The sequence below is a fragment of the Oncorhynchus nerka genome, linkage group LG3 (assembly GCF_034236695.1).
Source record: "Oncorhynchus nerka isolate Pitt River linkage group LG3, Oner_Uvic_2.0, whole genome shotgun sequence".
Taxonomy (NCBI): Eukaryota; Metazoa; Chordata; class Actinopteri; order Salmoniformes; family Salmonidae; genus Oncorhynchus; species Oncorhynchus nerka.
Window position 1 is genome coordinate 27,620,835 of NC_088398.1, and position 22,047 is coordinate 27,642,881.

The 22,047-nt window shown below is 48.3% G+C and overlaps 1 protein-coding gene across 1 annotated transcript in view; it reads right to left on the bottom strand.

The window, feature by feature from the left end:
• Positions 1–3,449: 3,449 nt before the first annotated feature.
• The window catches only part of LOC115106087 (zinc finger protein 516-like), a 52,364-nt gene continuing 33,766 nt past the window's right edge, over positions 3,450–22,047 (bottom strand). The window contains 6 exon segments of the mRNA XM_029628657.2: positions 3,450–3,602; positions 5,018–5,085; positions 6,120–6,224; positions 9,508–10,842; positions 19,006–20,520; positions 20,523–21,351. Of these exon segments, the coding sequence (XP_029484517.2) occupies positions 3,543–3,602; positions 5,018–5,085; positions 6,120–6,224; positions 9,508–10,842; positions 19,006–20,520; positions 20,523–20,805 (3,366 nt within the window). The 5' untranslated portion in view covers positions 20,806–21,351 and the 3' untranslated portion in view covers positions 3,450–3,542.

Below are 22,047 nucleotides of genomic sequence, written 5' to 3' on the forward strand. Positions count from 1 at the left end.
TTAAATTATGCTTAAAATGATTACAAGACTAAAAAAAAGTGATGTCGAATTGAATTTGGGAAATAACATAGACATGGTTTTAAAAAGGTAGTGGGAATATTTCATTCAGTCTAAGAATGTGTAGGCATCTTAACCCATACCCAGGGTAAGTTGTGCCAAGAGACCACTTTATTGGACAAGCTATATTTTCAAAACTGTAATGTTTACATGAATTCCGATTATTTCCAGGGATACACAACATCCTGAAATATATGTAGATACCTTTGTTAGAAAGAAAACTATATTTCCCTTGACGGAGTGATCCTTAATGTAAAAAATAAATAAAAACACACTTCTTTCCCCTACAGGATGCTGCTCATTCTGTCACATGCGAGGAAGGGAGACTGATGAAACCGGTTGAATGGTGCCATATTTGTGTATTTAATGTGGACATGGTGACATGACATTTCCTGCAACGATGTACAAAACTTTAACAGAACTGAGAAGGCCTCAGACGAGGTAGAGCTTTCACATCGGGGACAGTGAAAACAAAGTATAAAAACTCATCAGAAAAGAATCAAATAAATCAACTCCTGTCTGCTTCTGCTCTGATCCTTGTAACTAATAAATACAGTTGTCAACCAGATACATTTCAAACAGTGTCATCTACGGGAAAATGACAATGTAGTTAATTACAAATAAAAAGCCAACAGACACACACGACTCGGGAGGATTTGTTAAAAACCCCAACCAAATAGAAATAACGACTTCCACCAAGTTCTTTGGGAGGGCACCCTTGGATAATCTACTGAACAAGTCCTCATTTTTTTTAAGCAAAGAGAGAGAGAGAGAGAGACTAAAAACACACTGTTTCTGAAACATATTTCTGCGCCTATCATTTTCCATTAGAAAACTGAACTAAGCAGTGTAATTACAAACCCAAACGCCTAAAAATTTTTTTTTAAAAAACACATAGCAAATTAAATGAAATAATTGATATCTTTAATAATAGAATAATAATCATTAAAAACCAGAGGTTGACATTGAACTGGACCACTTTAACCAGTCAAAGACTGAATGAAATGAAGACAGTTAAACGTGTTAAAGCAGTAACCTAGTCTAAGTGCACCGGAAATGCCATTTGGTATCTAACGCTGTAACACGGGTTTGGTAAGATTAAAATACAGACAGACACACTTACATATGCACGCACAAATACTCACTCTCTCACTCCCGCGTGGTCTGCTCATATCTGCTAAGTCACACTTAGGAGTACAAATGTGTATTTTAGGAGTTCATCTTAAAGGGTCATTCTGTACAACGGTATTGAAGGGCACTAATTATTAAGGACACTACTTGATAGGCTATATTATCCGCTTCAAGTATTTGACTATCCTCATCGTTAATATGCACATACAGTAAGTGTAGCTATATTCAAGCACACAGCTGTATACATATTCAACCAACCACACCAAGTAACCGACACAGAAATCATTTCATCTTGTGTTCATGTAAAAACTACTACTGAGGTCTCAAAGTAGACCGTATTATATCCCATGACAATAATTCCATATATTTAACCCCCCCCCCCCCTACACACACACAAAAATATTATTCTAAACAGCTGATAATTATTCATTATTTTCCTATCTATCTCTTGTTCTCTGTCTCACACTTGGACATTTGCACTGTCATGTACAGTGCACGTGGCCTTGCGTGCATACAACGTTTGCTCAAAAATACCGTCTGACCAATCGTCTGCTTGTCTGAACGAACATGTTGACATCCTTGCACCAAAACAAGAATGACTAACTTATTAGAGCGTCACCTCACCTGGGCTGTGTTTATTAGGCACCAAACGGAAGAAAGTGGACTGAAACAGGGAGGGCCCATCTGGTGTTGTCCAATCAGAAACGCTCATTTTTGTTTCCCGTTGCAAAATGTTTTTTTGGTGTCTGCCCTAACAAACAGGACCCAGGTACTTACATTTCAATGTAATCCAATAGTCATAGGCATGGCTATTAATCCAGGAGGCGTTTTAAGAGGGCAACTTTGAGAAAAGAAAACATCACACATATGGTTACAGTGAAGCCTCTCCTTATATCGTATATACAGTATGCAAGCATGGCTTTGGTCCTCACTTCACACCTGGCCGTACAAAAACCAAAACAAGCTTTTATTGCAAAGGAGGTAGTATGCAAAGCGTCTAAAGGGAGTCTAATACGCAGAGGTAATCAAGAAGGGGCAAAAACACACACACACACACACACACACACACACACACACACACACACACACACACACACACACAGCAACCCTACGACGGCGCTGCAGCCATCAGAAGCAAAACACAGTCTTCATCAATGCTCCCTGAAAGCTCTAGACGCCTGACCTCTCAAAAGCCACTGTTGTGAGGACTAGCTTTTAGGAGTTTAGTCTTAGTCAAGTAGAAAGGAGAGCAAGGGCAACTTGAACCAAACAGTCCGACCACTTTGTTCCTGCTAAGAGGTTTCAGTAAGTGGGTATAATTTGAGGTTGGAGGTGTGGGTGTGGGAGGAGGACTACGCTCGGATCAGAGGGATCAGAAAAAACGGCCTCCTCTTCGTCTCCTCCACAATAATTGAACGACCGTTAAAACCGCACGCTCGTTTATACCCCCCATTAAAAACGCACACTCTTTTTAATGAGCAGTAAAGCAGGCACCTCCTCTCACACTGTCATTAGCCCTCTCTCCTTCCCTCTCTCTCTCGTTCTCTCTCCTTAATGACCGGCCAAACAGCCTCGGAGTCAGATCGTGTAGTGGTCACTCCACTTCAGCCAATCATACTGGACTCATTATAGTGGTCCTCGAGAGGATAGAACACACACACACACACACACACACACACACACACACACACACACACACACACACCGTCTTAAGCTTGTCAAGTTAGCTGCAATCGGAGGGTTAGCCAAGTGTGTTCAGTTCAGTCAGTGTAAGCATCGCCAACTTGGCTGCTCCCTTCTGCCGTGTGTTTTTAAGGGATCAGTGTCCTGAGGAATGCACAAAACCATTTCATCACAATCTAAATCAAATGGGGAAAAATAGGAAAACGGAAAGCTATAGGGACGCCGCCATGCCGTCCTTGCCCATGGGTCCGCAGAGGGAAAAAACAGCATTTGTTTGCACAGTGTCCGATTTTTCTTCTCTTTCCAAGAAACCCTTTTCTTTCTTTTTTAAACACATTTCAAATAATCCTGGTCATATTTCAAACCAAAACGGCAACGGGGGTGAGTTCACGCTGATGTCACTCTGTCAGGTGGTGTCTCTGACACAGCTCTCAGTTCTCTCTGCTGTCTGTGGGGAGGGGCTGGGAATATGGATGGAGTCTCCAGCTCTATCTTAGGCCCTGGGGATGTCACGTTGGTGGGTCTGTTATTAGGTCGCGGTGGGTCGGTGGTGTTGGGTGAGAACCTGTCTCCTGGCTCCTCCACCTGATCGTGGTCCAGTCCCGGTGGTCTGTAATCAGGGTACTGGGCGTTGTCGAAATGTACGTGGTGGACACTCTGGACGTGGGTCTTCAGGTTCCCTTTCTGAGAGGCTCGGTACGGGCAGAGGCGGCATCGGAACGGTCTCTCCCCTTTGGGACACACAGCAACACACACACACACACACACAGAGGTCAGAGGTCACACAGAGGGCAGATATGGCATGACCTTTCATAGAGTACGGGTGGTGGCAGAACTCTCCCCTGGAACGATTTCATTTGGGAGGGATTTAATACAAGGAACAATACATAGAATGATGAAAACCATGCTGGGACTGACTGTAGGTAAACAGCACAATGAAGAAGACCTGTATACATACACACAGTTATAACACAAACAGGAACAAAAATGAATTTAACCCCAAATCATGAAACTTAATGGCAACAGACGTCTAACCATTAAAATATACTGCACCTGATTCCAAAAGCAACACGTCAACTTTCCTCTTTTCTAACCTACATGAACCTGCCCTCCTCTCCTGTGACCATTCGTTTCTCTCTCTCTCTTTCCCTCAAGTCAGCCAGCTCCACCCACTCGCTTTGCTAATTAGACTGACCCACAAACGGGCTCTGGCGCCAATCGCATAAATAAGCAACGGCACACCTGAACTAAACAAATGAAAATGCCGTTTAATTGCGCCTAATTATCATTATGATAAATGGAAGAATATAAAATGGGGGAAAACAAATGACTCCTTCTGCCCTCAACCTCTCATTCCCTCTCTCTTACCTGAAGAAGAGGCAGAAAAATATGTGTGTTATCATACGTCATTATCATGAGGGAAATAAAAAAAACTAAATACACAATTAATCAAAAAAGAATCTAAAAGCAGAGCCAGGCGGGCAGGTTGAGACGTGAGCGGAAAGCGAGCACCTCTAGGACACCGTCGCCCTGTTAGGAAGCGAGGCGGGGAGGGAGGCTGGATGGGAGTGGTGCACTAAATTACACTAAAGGTTATCGTCACCGTAAAGCACCGCCAACACTACATCTAATTGGACCCCGACGCCGTTTCTTCTCCCATCATTCATAGCGTCGCGATGGGTGATTCATTAAGATGGAGGTGCGGCTTGCGGACCTGGCTCTCTCCGAATGTCAAAGCTGAGGAGATTTACCTCACCCAACCCTCTCTCGTTCTCCCCCCCCCCCCCCCCTCCCCTCTCTTTCTCTCAGAAAACGTTCATCTGATGCAGAGAGAAAAGAGACATTTTGTGTGTTCTCAAGGCCAATCCTTCACACAGGGACAGACTACCCAAACTGTATTGTTGCCGTCTATGGTTCTAGTGACTTGGTGACATCATAAAATATGTGGAGTCTGAAAGCGGATGATTCCGGAAGGACACATAACTCATAGTGAAAATGACAGAATGAGTAAAAACAATAAGGACAGGAGCACCAGCAAACATGCAGGCATGCAAACATACACAGGAAGACACACATGCACACAGAACTGACGGGCATGAGGATACGGGAAGCAGCAATCCAATGTGAATCTAGGGGAGCAACATACTTGTTTGGGAGCTTCCGAGGAGTTGGTTTGAGCGTCAGCACCTCGGAGTCCGTTATAATCAAACACGACTGTGGGGAAAAAGGAGGGTGAGGGGTGGGGGGGGGGGGTACTTGTTAAAAAATAAGTCTCCATTCACCTGCATCACCATTAGCAAACGCTACCGTCAACCACAGCAACAACCAGTTAGTTAGAGAGAGAAAACACAACAACAGCAGAGCAGAGTGGAACTAGATGATGATGATGGTGATGATGATAATGAGACCTGGTGGAGTGAAAAGGCAGTGATTTAATATGACACAGACATGCTAATGGGAGGCTTCGGGGTGACTGGCCTTTCGCGTGAGGGATGACATCCATGCTGAAGAAAACCATCGGTGACAACATTAATTACAGCTCACTCTCTGTGTGTGTGTGTGTGTTTGTGCAATGTGTGTGTTTGTGCGGTGTGTGTGTGTGTAGGGTGAGTGTGTTTACTGTGGATGCTGGGGGGGGACTCCCTCTGCATCCCTTGTCGTTTGGCTCCTGTCACTTAGCATCACTGGCTGTGCCGCATATCATTCACACTCTCCATAAAGAAGTTACTTATCTCACTGTCTACCACTATTACAGCTGGCCCCCACTGATGGACACGACCAGAGAGGAGAGGAGAAAGAGGACAAATGAGAGCAAGGAGGCAGCTGAACAAGGAACAAGGATGAACAAGGATGCGTGATAATGGAGACATATGTTGGCATGATGGACAAATGCTACAGTTCACTAGCGTGCACAATTCCTTCTCTCTATCTGGCACGTGATTAATAACGTACACTATTTGTCACAGGTCAGCAAATCATATGAGTTTAAAAAGCTATAGACAGCTATCCTGGTCAAGGGCAAAGAATGGACCCACAGGCTGAGGAGCGCAAATGAACAAATAATGTAGTTGAATGTTACTGATGTTCAGTATTGGATATGTGATTGTATGCATTGTATATGTATGTGTGTGTACACGTGTGTGTGTGTGTGTACAGGCATATGTGTTTGTGCGCACATACATATATACATGTGCATTTGTATACACACCTGCTTGTGTGTGTGTGTGTGTGTGTTAATCCCCATTTACCTGTGTGGGATCTCATGTGTGTGCGGAGGTGACTGGGCTGACTGAAGCTCTTCCCGCACTCTTGGCAACTGTATTCCCCTTGTCGAACCAGAGGCCTCAGCATCCCTACAACAGAGGGAGAGAGGAGAGAGAGAGAGAGAGAGAGAGAGAGAGAGAGAGAGAGAGAGAGAGAGAGAACACACGGATTAAAACGTCCTCTTAATCCGGGACACCGAGAGAAGGATATGGGAAGGGAGAAAGAGAGAGGTAACAGGGACAGGGTGAAAAAATAAGAGTAAGGGTAAATTGGGAATTGAGAGAGAGAAAAAAAAAAAAGAAAATCCACACAAAAGACCTGATGACCAAAACGAAGATGTAGAGATGGATGGGAGGATGGAAAATAAGAGGGAGAAAAGCCGGGAAGAACTAGATGAAGTGCACACGGTCCGCACCTGCTGCCTCGACCTCCGAATGCTCGGCTATGAAAAGCCAACTGGCATTTACTCCTGAGATGCTGACCTGTTGCACCCTCTATAACCACTGTGCTTATTATTTGACCCGGCTGGTCATCTATGAACATTTGAACATCTTGAAGAACGATCTCGCCTTTAAATGGCCATGTACTGTTATAATATCCACCGGCACAGGTCAAGGCAGAGATGGCGTGACCTTCCAGAGAGGACAGGTGGTGGCAGAACTCTCCCCTTGAGCGGTTTTATTTGGGAGGGATTCAATACGAGGGAACAACACATACAATGACGTAAACTATGTACTGTTATAATCCCTACACAGCCAGAAGAGGACTGGCTCCCCCTCAGAGCCTGGATCCTCTCTAGGTTTATTGCCTTTCTAAAGGAGTTTTTCCGAGCAACAGTGCTTCTACATCTGCAATGCTTGCTCTTTGGGGTATCAGGCTGGGTTTCTGTGTAAGCACTTCGTGACATCTGCTGATGTAAAAAGCACTTTGGAAATACATGTAATTGATTGATGGATTGATTGGATGGATGGATGTAAATGAATGAAACACAGGGCCACCGACAGACATGGTCAGACTAGTCTCTCGTCTCTGGCTCTAGTAGAGAAGAGTAGAGTATAGAGAGGGAAGCATCATTAGTATGTCTAATGTGTCATTATGGGAGGCTAGCTCCAGGGGTTGGACTGCAGCTGTCACACAGCATCATCTCAGGCTCTGACAGGCAGACACACACAGCTACACGGCCACCGCATAAATTACAGCCAATTAAAATGCCCCGGGTGTGATGTGCCCGCTCCGCCGACCAGCCCGCGTGTCATCACATGTCAGGTGTGTGTGTGTTTGAGAGAGAGAGAGAGAGAGAGAGAGAGAGAGAGAGAGAGAGAGAGAGAGAGAGAGAGAGAGAGGCTCTGTGTGTTCTGTTTATTTGTACGTGTGTACATGTGCAGAAGGGGAATATAAAATATCTTTGGCGTGTCATCCGGTGATGCAGGATGCAGGAAGACGAGAGAGACCAACTTGGTCCATCCATCGTCACATAACTCCCTTTCCTCCCCACCACCGCCACTACCAAACCCCTCCTATGACCTCTTCCCCTGCCAGCCAAAAAGCCCCGGGGGTGTGTGCAGTGAGTGAGGGGGTGAGTTCCCAGCCCTGCCTTGGCATGTACCTGGGCTCGTGGTGCCCGCTGGTGGTATGGGTGACAGGGGAGTGGAGGTGACTGAGAGTGTCTCTGGCAGGCCTAACCCTGCCTGGCCCCTGGAAACATCCAGCCAGACTCACAAGCCTCTCTCTCTCTCGCCGAGGCACTAATGAAAGACAAGTGAGCTGGACTAAACACACTAATGCACACATACACCCCCCCTCGCCACACACACAACACACACACATCCTGGCTTTCTCAAAAAAGGTCACTTTATAGCATCTGACTCAAAGGGCTAAGGCGGAGCGTGACGGTATCGGCCTGGACGGGTGACAGCGATGTCATACGTCTGCCTCCCAGGCTGTTTTCTCTCTCTGGAACATGGTGAGGAATAGAAGCCTGGCAGCTGGGTGTCTTAAGCAGAGGCCCACTTGACCTTAGGAAAGCAGCAGCAGAATACGGGGGAAATATAGGATGTTTTGGTAATCACCATTTCTAAAGCAGCTGCTGCTGGGTTAATTATTATGTCACGTCTCTCGATCTTTGCCTCTCTCTTTCAATCTTTCTCCCTCTCTTTCTCTCTCGCCCTGCCCTTCTCTCGCTCTTTGCCTCTCTCTTTCAATCTTTCTCCCTCTCTTTCTCTCTCGCTCTTTGCCTCTCTTTTTCAATCTTTCTCCCTCTCTTTCTCTCTCGCCCTGCCCTTCTCTCGCTCGCTCTCGCTCTTTTTATATATATCTGTAGCTCTCTTTCTTTCTACATATCTCTCTCTCTTTTTTTTTAATCTCTCTGTCTCCCCCTCCCCCCCCGTCTGTGAGAGTATCATCAGCCGGAGCCCTGATCCAAACAGTTGCGACAGGTCAACGGGAGAGTGGAGATATGCCTTGCAGAACAGAGACCCACGAAGGTCCTGCCACATCTTTCACTGTTATAACATCACTCCCTACCAACGGAGGCTGGTGGGAGGAGCTATAAGGAGGACTGGCTCATTGTAATAGAATGGAATCAATGGAGCGGATTCAAATATGTGGTTCCCATATGTTTGATGTGTTTCATACCATTCCATTGCCGCCATTACAACGAGCCCGTCCTCCTATAGCTCATCCCACCAGCCGCCACATCTCCCTACATATAGGACACACACTGCCCCAGATACAGCTTTTTTACAATATAAAGTACCTCTTGTGCTCGTACACACACACACACACACACAGCTACTTTAATGCATCTCCTTTTCGTTATTTATGCCCCTGTCAGTCTGGCCAGTCGTCCTGTCTATCAATCATCTTCTGCCAGATGGTGTGTGTGTGTGTAGGCATGCGTGTGTGTGTGACCACCTCAGGGGCCAGTCCCTCTGGTAGATCCAGTCCAGTGACGCCAGCCCACCACACGTGATATGAGCTGTCAATCAGCGAGCCAAAAAAGGGCTGCTCAACATCTCCTGGCATCTGGCCTTTCCTCTAAACACATGATCCCGAGGCGTGTTTATCATCATCCCTACTGCCCTTCTGACTGTCTCCCCTTCTCATCACAGCACTGACAGGCTACTCACAAAACACCGACTAGAAACATATCTGAATATTATAGTAGTGTTTGTGAAAAGGGTGACTTTTATGCCAGAGGGTGACTTTACAGTCATTAAAGATATCTTGTCAGAGTGGCAAACAATGAGTGGACGTTCCCTCTGTTTTCTTGATGTTATTTTGTGTCCAGGTCATGTGCCCAGTTCGCTAAACATACTTTCCTATCTATTTAAAGGACCTACGGTTGTTTGACAGCTCTGCCCTGGCTCTTACCTGTGGGGTCCAGTAGGGGGTTGGCGGCGCCCCAGCGGTGGTAGAGTGTCGCCAGGTCATTGGAGTTGCAGCTCTTCAGGAAGCTGAGGATGTCCATGGGCAGCTCTGGTGTCTCCACCCCCCGTGCCTCCTCCTGTTTCACCTCTGCACGCTGGGCTGAGGAGGAGGAGGTGGAGGATACCTGGATGGCGCTTCCATGTGTCTGGGAGTGGGAGGCTCCATAGCCCTGGCCTGCCGTGGTGGTGTTGTGGGCTGGGCGCTCTGCCTTGGGTCTGCCCTGGGACTGCAGGTGAGACTGGGTGTGGGACTGGGAGCTCCTGAGCTTGGGCTTGGGCTGAGGCGAGCTCCTGGCTCTGCTGTACTCTGCAAGGCCATGTTTGCTGGACAGCATGAATCCCAGGCCTTCCCGAGGCAACATGTACCTTTCCACCAGCCTGGTGGTTCCTCCGACACTGGGGCTAGGGGCTGAGGGTCGCTGGGGAGCCCCGGCTGCAGTGCTCTTCTCCAGGGAGCCGGTCGAGCAGCCTGCCCGTGGGTAGATCTCCACCCTGGGCCTAGAGTTGGAGCGAGAGCGCTGGCCCTGATCCGGCACAGCCTCGCCTCTCTGTCTGCTGCTGCCTGCCCTGGGAGGCCGCACACTCTGGGGGCCTGAGGCAGAGGAGGAGGAGGAAGAGGTGCTGGGTTGACTGGCTGCCCTGTCCCTGCTGTCTTTCTTCTGGCCCCCATTCAACGATGGGGGGCGTGTGCGGGGGGTGCGCACCACAGGGGGCAATGGGAGACACTCCCTCCCATCCAGAGCGGGAGGAGGGCCCGTGCGTCTCCTGGAGGACGAGCCCTCTCGGGGGCCCTTGAAGCTATTCTTCAGGAGGGCCCATTTGGGGGCCAGGGCGCTGCTGTTGATGCGATGGGCGACGGTCTGGTGCATCCACAGCACCTCCAGGTAGTGGGTGGAGTGGGAGCAGTAGGAGCACTTATGACTGGGCAGGCCCTTCTGCTGAAGAGCTGAGGAGGCCGGGCCCCTGTGGCCCTCGGCTCTCACACACAGGTCCAGAGGAGCAACACGGTGAGAGTCAGTGGGTGAACTGCTCTCGGCGGTGCATTTGTCTCTCGACGGTCGGGCAGAGAGGTAAGGGTGGGGGGCAGAGGCTTGAGCAAGCCCGTGGAGGAGAGCCCTCTTCAGCTTGGGGAAGCTACTGGGGGTGCCTCTCTCAGAGCTGGAGCTGGGGTCGGGAATAGGTCGGCCGTCACTGGTGTGCTGGAGACGTAGATGGGACAGGAAGGCAGAGGACTCTGTGCTGACAAAGTCACACAGGCTGCAGACGTAAGGCTTCTCATCTGTGGAAGGAAAAACAGAACAGAGATGGTTTGGTCACTTCTCTGAAACATTCAACAAGTGGTGGGAAAAGTACTCAATTGTAATACCGGAGTAAAAGTAAAGATACTTGAGTCATTTTCTATAAATAAGGTAAAAGTGAAAGTCACCCAGAAAAATATTACTTGAGTAAAAGTCAAAGTATCTTGTGTAAAAAAGTAGTACATTTTGAGTAAAAAGTAAATGCATCAAATTCTTTATAATTTTATTAAGCAAACCAGATGGCACAAAGATATTTTATTTACATTTTCTTACGGACATCCAGGGGCACACTCCAACACTCAGGCATTATTACAAACAGTAGCTAATAGAGCCATGACTACAACGAACTCTCTTTCACATCAGGTAGCTCAAGCTAGCAATAAAATCTGATTTTTAAAACATATAAAACAGCACCTTGTGGCACAAAGAGACACACCGTTGTATTTTGTAAATGTGTGATTCTGGAGCAGTGTACATTTGTATAGCGCACAATGTCCCGTGTGATGTGTTGTTATATTAATGATGTAGACAATGTTTTTTGTTGCCATCTGTTGTGTTATTCCTGTTTGGACGCCAGGAAGAGGACAGGCTGCCCGGGCAGCAGCTAATGTTGATCCTAATGAATTCAGCGGTTGTGTTTAGTGAGTCCGTCCAGATCAGAGGTAGTAGGGATGACAAAATGTTATATTGATAGGTGCGCGAATTGGACACCCCAGCATATATGGCGATATGGTCCAATTCGCGCACCTATCAATATAACATTTTGTCATCCCTACTACCTCTGATCTGGACGGACTCACTAAACACAACCGCCTGAGCACTCAAAATGTGACGAGCACTTTTGGATGTCAGGGAAAATGTACGGTATGAGTAGAGTACATATTTTCCTTAGGAATGTAGTGGAGCAAAAGGAAAAGTTGTCAACAACAAAAACAAGTAGTAAAGTACAGATACACCCCCCCCCCCCAAAAAAAAATGAATAAAGCGAAGCCAGAAGAGCGTTGGACTAGTAACCGGAAGGTTGCAGGTTCAAATCCCCGAGCTGACAAGGTACAAATCTGTCGTTCTGCCCCTGAACAGGCAGTTAACCCACTGTTCCTAGGCTGTCATTAAAAATATGAATTTGTTCTTAACTGACTTGCCTAGTTAAATAAAGGTAAAAATATATATATATATCTGCCTAGAGATTTGCTTGAAATAGTAACTGACAAGTTGAATTGAGTCATGTTCCATGAAAAAGCGTGTGTTGTGCTTCCTCATGACCAATTGGTGGCAGTGTTGGCCTAAATACCAAACAGTAAGAATATATGGAGAGAATCTGAATTGATTCCTTGCCTCCTTCTCAAAACCAATTGGAGCACGAGGTCACCCAGACCGCTGATGAAACTGAGGGTTTGCACAACCGAAGAATTTCTGCTCAAACTGCCAGAAACCATCTCAGGGAAACTCATCTGCGTGCTCGTCATCCTTACCAGGGTCTTGACCTGACTGCAGTTCGGTGTCGCAACCTACTTCAGTGGGCAAATGCTCACCTTCGATGGCCCTGGCACGCTGGAGAGGTCACGCTGCATGAGGCAAAATGGTGGTCACACCAGATACTGACTGGTTTTCTGATCCACTCCCCTACCGAAGTTATTCGTGATCAACAGATGCATATCTGTATTCTCAGTCATGTAAAATACAGAGATTAGGGTCTATTTCAATTGACTGATTTCCTTATCTGAACTGTAACTCAAGTGAAATCGTTGAAATTGTTGCATGTTGCGTTTAAAATGGTTTGTAGAGTGCAGTAGTCAATGTTCACCACACGGTGGCATATACACCCCCCTGAACACACACAAACAGAACCCCACAATCTGTCACACACAAACATGAATACAAAAACACTCACACACCCACACTACTCCAGAGCATTGATCCCCCACCTCTCTCCCTCATACAGGAAGAAACACAAACACACACAAATGTTCAGTAATACTTCCTGAGGCCCCTTAAGGCGGCAATCAGCAGTTGAAACAATAACAACGCGTGCTCCTCGCCCCTGGAGATGGGACTGGAGATATGCAACCACTCTCAAATTCATAGACAGAGCAATGGATGCAAGGACTGACCATGCAGGACATCAAAATGATGTTTTGACGCTATAGTGTGTATTTAAGTTTATTTTCTTTACAAACATTAGAGTCAAGCAAGCTTATATTTTGGGTTATGCTGGGGTGCCGGAGTTGAACTAAGCTCATGGGGCATTTATGAGTTATATCCTTCAAGAATCTAATGGGCACACATCCTTCAATTATCATTACAAAAATGGATGTAAGCAACTCCAGATTGCCCCCTTTAATTAAGAAGGATGTGCCAGTGCCTTATGATGTACAAGAACTCCCTTGCCCACAGAAACAAATGGACGCACACACACACACACACTTCGTAATTAGAACATGCCACTGCCATCTGCTTTTCATTTGGCTTCCCTATTGTCCACATACTGCAGTGGCTAACACCCAGCCAGGGTTGAGCTGGAGGCCAATCCCTGTGTCCACATACTGCACTGGCTAACACCCAGCCAGGGTTGAGCTGGAGGCCAATCCCTGTGTTCACATACTGCAGTGGCTAACACCCAGCCAGGGTTGAGCTGGAGGCCAATCCCTGTGTCCACATACTGCAGTGGCTAACACCCAGCCAGGGTTGAGCTGGAGGCCAATCCCTGTGTTCACATACTGCAGTGGCTAACACCCAGCCAGGGTTGAGCTGGAGGCCAATCCCTGTGTCCACATACTGCAGTGGCTAACACCCAGCCAGGGTTGAGCTGGAGGCCAATCCCTGTGTCCACATACTGCAGTGGCTAACACCCAGCCAGGGTTGAGCTGGAGGCCAATCCCTGTGTCCACATACTGCAGTGGCTAACACCCAGCCAGGGTTGAGCTGGAGGCCAATCCCTGTGTCCACATACTGCAGTGGCTAACACCCAGCCAGGGTTGAGCTGGAGGCCAATCCCTGTGTGTGTATGTGTGTGTTTTTTTGCATTTGACATTTTAGTCATTTAGCAGACGCTCTTATCCAGAGACACTTATAGTTAGTGCGTTCATCTCAAGATAGCTAGGTGAGACAACCACATATCTCAGTCATACATAGTTGGCTTCTTTATTGAGGAAAAATGTACCATCACATAAGTCAGTACCAGTAGGTGGTGTGCATGTCTGTGTTTGAGAAGGGTAAAGAACCTGGTTCCCGTAGAGCTGTCGGTGCCAAAACCTGCTTTGCTGCCAAGGGGATAACGAGGGGGGGGGGGGATAACATCCATCTGACATAAACAAACACTGGCTGGGATATCCGCCGTTAACTGCACTCCTCCCTCGCTCCTTCGCTTGCTCCCTCCCTCCTTCGCTTGCTCCCTCCCTCCCTCCCACTCAGCAGTCAAGGCAATCGAGACTGACACTGTAGCTCCTCTCCTCTACATGTGCTGCAGACATACAGGTGATCCTGGAACCCAGAAACCAAATCTTCCTTGCGCTCGCCAGTCTGTCGCAAGAGGCTAACAATTGGGTGGGACTAGGAGACTAGATATCCAGCGCCTACAGTAGCCATACAAACATTCTAAACGTACATTACTCAGCCATTTAGAAAGCCGATCCACAACTTCATAGGTAACGGCCTGAAAATGATCATGTTCTCCTGTACAGTATGTACTGTAAATAGTAAATAGGTTAAAAACAAGGCCTTGAGATGCCGTCTCTGTCACCTCACCTCCATGGACCTGATCACCCGAGCAGCACACTCCCGCAGCCATTCAGTCATGTTCCTTGGCACTTCCAAACTATAAACAACACCGTCAACACCGCAAACCTCGAATGAACCCCCGAATTTGAGCGACTTAGGGACCGATTCAATCCAATCGGCTTTAAGCAACATCCGCCTATCTGATGTTTTGGCGGTGTCGCTGAGTTGGAACGGCGTAAGAGCTGTCAAATCCACAAGAGGCTCGCGGTATACCTAAAGCGGACATGGCCATTGGTTGCACGGAGTCGCATGAAGAGAAATCTTGCAGCCATGCAGCCTTGTTAACTGGAATGTGAGATGTAATCTACACCCTCATCAGGCTGATATAAATCATTATTATTTTGTGTCATGATTTTAATTTTGAGCCTCATTATTTCGATACAACTGTCTCGCTGTGAACTTTATTGCGAGTGGGACTGGTGTGGCTTCGTGACAATGGTCACATTTGACAGCTCCAACGAGGTTCCACCTCCGACACCTCCAAAACATCAGCTATGCGGTTATCGCCGGTTAACACTTGATCTGATTGAATCTAGGCCTTTGCTCACCTTTCAACCAGATCACCTGTGTCAGTACACTCAAGTGAAGTCTGGGAGTGTGTATGGGTTTGTGTGTGCATATGCATTTATTTTGACGGTTATTTGACCAGGTATGTTGACTCACGATACATTCTCATTTACAGCAACAACCTGGGGAAGAGTTACTGAGCAGAGGAATGGGATGAATGAGCCAATATTGGAAGCTGGGGAAGATTAGGTGGCCATGATGGTATGAGGGCCAGATTGGGAATTTAGCCAGGACACTGGGGTTGACACCCCTACTCTTATGATAAGTGCCATGGGATCCTTAGTCACCACAGAGAGTCAGAACACCTGTTTAACATCCCATCTGAAAGACAGCGCCCAACACAGAGCAATGTCCCCAATCACTGCCCTGGGGCAGTGGGATACTTTTTGTTTTAGACCAGAGGAAAGAGTGCCTCATACTGGCCCTCCAACACCACTTCCAGCAGCATCTGGTCTCCCAACCAGGTACAACCCTGCTCAGCTTCAGAGGCAAGTCAGCAGTGGGATGTAGGGTGGTATAATGCTGGTGCATGCTAGGTGTGTGTGTCCTCTGAGAGTATGTGTGTCCATTAGTAGTGTCTCTATAAATAACAAATCCCTGAGACGTGGGGGAGCAGGAGAGGCATCAGGGTGGCTGGATGGCGTCAGTGGGGATTAGGTAACTAGCCAGTGGAACATAGGGCAGAGGACGCCCTACCAGGCCCTGTTACCTGACTGTCTGACAGGGGATCTGAGGTAGCTCTTTCCACCTTCTCCTCCCTACTTAATCCTCCACCCCGCTCCCCCTCTCTCCTCCCTCTCTGCAGATGACTTTGTCAACCACTTTGAAAAGAAGACTGACGTCATCCGCTTCTCATTCACTCAGCCTATTGAGTCCAGTGGTCCCACTGAACTACCCTATGCCTTGACTGCGTTCTTCCCTCTCTCTTCAGATGAAACCCTGCAACTAGTGAGGTCCGGCTGCCCAACAACCTGCCCACTTGACCCCATCCCCAGGTGACGTGGAGAGGATCTCTATCTGCAAGTACTCTCACTACTGGTGTCCCCCAGGGCTCGGTTCTAGGCCCTCTTCTCTCTATATACCAAGTCACTCGGCTCCATCATATCCTCTCATGGTCTCTCCTATCATTCAACTACTCAACTACTTTTATCCTTCCCCCCTTCTGACACCCAGGTGGCGAAACGCATCACTGCGTGCCTGGCAGATATCTTAGCTTGGATGTCAGCCCACCACCTCAAGCTCAACATCGACAAGGTGTGGCTGCTCTTCCTCCCGGGGAAGGCCTTCCCGCTCCAAGACCTCTCCATCACAGTTGACAACTCCACGGTGCCCCCCGCCCCGAGAATGCAAAGAACCTTAGCAAGACCCTGGACAACACCCTGTGGTTCTCTGGAAACGTCAAAGCAGTGACTCGCTCCTGCAGGTTCATACTCTACAACATCCGTAGAGTACGACCCTACCTCACACGGGAAGTGGCGCAGGTCCTAATCCAGACACTTGTCATCTCCTGTCTGGACTATGCTGTTGGCTAGGACCCTGCTTGCGCCTTCAAACCCCTGCAACTTATCCAGAATGCTGCAGCCCGCCTGGTGTTCAAACTTACCAAGTTTTCCCGTGTCACTCCGCTCCTCTGCACACTCCACTGGCTTCTTGTCGAAGCTCGCATCCACTACAAGACCATGGTACTTGCCTACAGAGCAGCAAGAGGAACTGCCCCTCTCTACCTTCAGGCTGTACTCAAACCTTACACCTCCAACCCGAGCACTCCATTCTGCCACCTCAGGTGCCTTGACCCTCCCAGTAGGACAGCAGAGTCCCTGCCCATCTTCCCGAAAACATCTGAAACCCTACCTCTTCACAGAGTATCTTAAATAATCCCACAGCACTCCCCTCTCGCAGCACCCCCATAAAAAAATGTGTGAACTTTTTCCCCCCCTTACTAGCTCGGACTATGCTGATAGCTATTTTATTGAAGAAAAATGTACTTACTGTGTGATATGTGGTTGTCCCACCTAGCGATCTGAAGATGAATGCACTAACTGTAAGTTGCTCTGGATAAGAGCATCTGCTAAATTACTAAAATGTAAAAATGTGGCCATCACTGCCACGGCCTGCGTCCTGTTCATTTGGCATCAAATGGGAAAAAGACTGACTGAAACAGGGAGGGACTACCTGTCCTTGTCCAATAAGAAATGCTCATTTTCATTTTCAATTGTAGAACGTTTAAGAATGTATTTCATTGTGTAACCTAATGAACATGACCCTGAGTTCTGTTTTAAACAAACTGCAATGAGGGAGTCAAAAAAAACTCGCTCACTCAGAATCCATTGCTGTGATCTTAAAATCTCCTCAATCTCTCATTAGCCTGGTCCCAGATCTGTTGGTGCTGTCTTGCCAACTCCTATGGTCATTGTGATGACAAACATGTTGAGTTGTCTATCCTGCACTAACAGTTCTGGAACCAGGAACCCATGGCTCTGACTGTACGAGTTAATATTCTTAAATGTTCTCATACATAGGATGTTATGTGCAGTAGCCTAAGGGACATGATAAGTAAGATCCATTCTCTGCATACTAACTGACTAAGTAAATGTTCCTGTCTGAGGATTTAGTACATGAATGACAAAACAGGAAGTTCACAACAGACATGAAAAGGTGTTTTCTTTTTTTCTTGTGTGTGGACAGTACGGCGAACAAAAAACGTTCTCTTTTCTTTCTTTAGTCTAGTGAAGTTGCGTGTTCTCGTGCTATTTCTCTATTTCTCTCTGCTCCATTTTCAAACACTCTCGTGTTGAAAGCCGAGGGGGGAGAAAAAGGACAGATTTCTTTGAATGTAAAAAAAGAAAAGAAAAGGAGAGCAAAAACATATTCACACAGATAAAAGGGGGGGTTTCCTGAGACAGGAAAAGCTGAAATAGCACACTGCTCGAGCACGAAGAAAAGCTACTTCTATTTCTGACATTCTAAACTGCCAGGGAAGAGAGTGAAAGAGTAAGCTCTGATTCTTAACTGTGTATGAAAACATGATAAGCAGAGACATATTTTCAACAAGTTAGTGCCAACACGGACACCCACTCAAATACCTGTCTGTACCCTACTGAAGAACATACATACCAAGCCATCTTGAATCTTAAATCAACCAAGATCTATATGTTTATCATTATTTGTTCCCAGTGTTTATTGCTCAAAGGGGTGAAGAAATGATAGGCATTCCAAAAATTCCATCTCCATTGTAAAGCCACTTTCAAAGCACAAGCTTTCATCAAACCACCCACTGACTTTTCATCTTGGTCTGCTTTTGTCAACCGTCTTGTTGTTTTCAACAGTGGCTTGAACACAAATGAGAATATAATGACCTGACATGATACAGTCTATCATCTTGTTTATGTAAAGCACACTCAAAAACAGATCCTGAGCAGTTCCAACTATCGCCACAGGGTGGCTCATGTCCCCACTCCATGTGGGGCTGAGTTGACGAGATGGAATCACAATGATAGGGATCTCACCAACAGATGTTTGCTAATGGGAGACTGTCAGGAACAGGGGCCTTGAAAGAGCTTGAAAAGGAATGAGCTCCTACAGCATGCTTAACATAGTCCTTACATTGAAGCTTATCTCTTGGATCTATTGAGAACAGAGCTAAATATCTTGCTGTTGTCAGAGAAAGGGTTTGTTCACATTCTATTTCCTCTCAAATATTGCCCAATTCCCCCCTCACTAATCCAACTACGGTCACACGACAGAGGGCTTAAATTAGGGTCAGTAACTACTTAAATAACAGTCGAGGTATGTTCACTAACCTGTCAGTGGGACTGCGTTGGCGGTGCCCATCTCAGGGGCGTCCTCTCCCAGGGTGGAGGCTGGTGGTGAGTTCCCGTACCCTGGGGTGCTGGGCCTGCTAGGGGAGCCTGATTCAGGATCACTGGTGGATCCCCAGCGGTCCGCTCCTTGCCCTGCCCTGTTGTCCCCTCCGGACCCGGAACCCCTGCCCCCGTCTCGCCTCTGGTGGACCCTCTGGTGCACAATCATCTGGTGGCGGCTGCGGAACACCTTTCCGCACTCGAAGCACTCGGTGGACTTGGACTGGCTCTGCTGGGAAGAGGAGGAACGTCGGCCCTGGCGGGAGGAGGGACGGTACTCTGAGTCGCTCAGGCTCTCGGGAGTGTGCTCCCCAGGGGACGTGTGGTGGCTACTACCCCCTCCCCCACTGGCGCTGCTGCGTCTCCCAGAACGTCGCTCCCTCTGCTGGCCCTCCAGGATGTAGTGGCTGCTCTCCTTCTCGTACACCACGGTCCCTCCAGCCAGGACCTCATCCCCTTCTCCACCTGCCTTTATACTGTATGCCTCCACAGGCTCAAGAACCCTGCCCCGCGTAGCCAGCTGCCAGGCCTGGTAGCTACAAACTGGGTCCAGCTCGGGGATCCTCTGGCCTAAGTGCCTCTTCTCTTCCTGGGGTTTTTCTTCGACAGCTGGCCGGAGGCTGAGGTAGTCCAGGAGGCGCCTTTTGGCACCGAGACAGTCCCCGTTATCGCTAGGTCTTCTCTGGCCCTGTGTCAGCTGCTTAGCCTGGCTGTGGATCTTCTCGTGGGCCTTCAGACTCTCTCGGTCATGGAACAGGTTTCCACACTTGGAGCAAACCTGGTAAAGGCTTGTGGAGGTCACATTGGTCTCTGGGTCTTGGGCCACGTCGTTGATGGTGGCCGCGGCCTCTTGGGAGTCTGCCTTGGGTTTCCCCCGGCCGGAGGCCTTGGAGCCATTGTGGGTCTTCATGTGGCTCTTGAGGAACCAGGCTTCCCTGAAGCGGCGGCCGCACACCCGACAACAATGCTCAAGGAGGCCTGCGTGTTTCTTCATGTGGGACTTAAGGAACCAGGCCTGTGTGAACACCTGGCCACACGTCTCACAGGGGAAGGCCCCATCAGTGACCTGAGTCCCTGCTTCTCCCTCCGTTGCCACTGCCTCCTGACTCACTGGGTTAGTCTCGTCCTCCATGTCGGCTGTGATGTGGACCTTCTCGATGTGACTGAGGAGTTGGTCCTCGCGCTGGGTCTGGTACCCGCACAGACGGCAGCAATATGGCCGCTGCTCAGAGCTCGACTTCTCCCTTTTGACGCTCCTCACCGCCGTCTTCCCTATGCCCTCTTCTGTGTTAGCGTCTCCGTTGACGACCCTGTTACAGGCCGAGCTGCTCCTCGTCGGACTGGTTCCACCGTCCAGGCCCTCAGACACACCAACTTCAACTGACCCGTCCTCTTCCTCCTCCGGCCCCTCCTCCTCCTCGGGGTGGTGGCTAGTGAGCGTGCGCAGCTTGTGCTGCGGATGTGGACCTTGAGGTTGCCCTTCTGGGAGGCGCGGTGGTCGCAGTAGGGGCACTTGTAGGGACGTGCGCCTGTGTGGCGCCGCATGTGCTGCGACAGAGAGCTCTGGAAGGGGAAGCTGCGGCCACACACGTTGCAGTCGTAGGCTGAGGCCTTGTCTTCTTCCCCCTCTTCTCCATCTCCTCCGTGGCTGGCTTGGCCTCCCTCCTCCCTCACCTCCAGCCCTCCCGCCTGAGTCTCCATGGCCTCCACTCCTCCTCCTCCGCTCTCTCTGGGGTTCATGGTGCTAAGCCTCCCACTCCCTGCCTGCGCTAGCTCGCTAACAGTGGATCTGCACTGCTATCTGCAGTAGCTCATCTAGCTCTTGCGTTCTCCGTCTGTATCAGCCAATCCCAATTCTATCTGTCCGTGCTCATCCACTGCCAACTGTAAGGGTGCATCCAGTGTTATTTAGCCCGTGTTCAACAGTCTTTTGCCATCTATCTTCAGTACGCCATCTATCTGTCTTCATCCATGCCCTGACAGTCAGTGAATCCAACACTGTCAATGTCTCTATACCTGCTATACGGCCCTTTATAAAATAGCTTACACAGCACTATCGGGAATCGTACATCTCTGGGTACCGTACACTGTGTCAGAAGGAATCAGTCATGGTATATGGCAACACATTAACAAGCTCTATCTCTGGCTGACACTGTTACTCCATGTCTCCTCTCCTGTTCAGTTCACTGGCTGGCCTTTCTTTGGCTTTATTTTTCAGCATATCAGCAGCTTCCAGGTTGCATCACTCTCTGTGAGCTCTCTGCACAGCCTGTGCAGGTCCTCACCCTGAGAGAGAGAGAGAGAGAGAGAGAGAGAGAGAGAGAGAGAGAGAGAGAGAGAGAGAGAGAGAGAGAGAGAGAGAGAGAGAGAGAGAGAGATCAAATGAGTACTCACTAATTCTGATAAATGTTTCTAAATGTCTTTTATATCTTATTGAATTGTCAATAATCAACATAGTTATTTTGGCAATACAGAAAAGGAGAGAGAGCGAGAGAGACAGAACAAAGAGACAGCGTTAGCATAGCCAAAGCATACCACTTCACCCACAGTGATCCATTACACATTTGCATATTCATAACTCCAGGTATGTGTCAGAGCATGCCGCACGTGTGTACGTTTCTATGTAAGTAGCGTGTGTTTGGGGTGATATCATATGTAGGTCTGTTGAAGTGTCAGACAGAGAGGGCCACATTGTGTGTGATTGTGCATGGCGCTGCCACTGACGCCACTCCAGCTGAGTCGACACTTTGCACACAATCGCACCGCAGTGCAACGTTCATTCACATCAGCAGGATCAGCGCCAGCAGCCTGAGCCTAGCCACCATATTCCCCACGCCCGCTTCAACTGACACTATCACATGGCAGGGATCTTAAGCACACAACAGGAAGTGGCTCTTTCTACTCTTCCAGGGTAAAGAGAGAGAGAGAGAGAGAGAGAGAGAGAGAGAGAGAGAGAGAGCGAGAGATCATTTATGAGTTGCT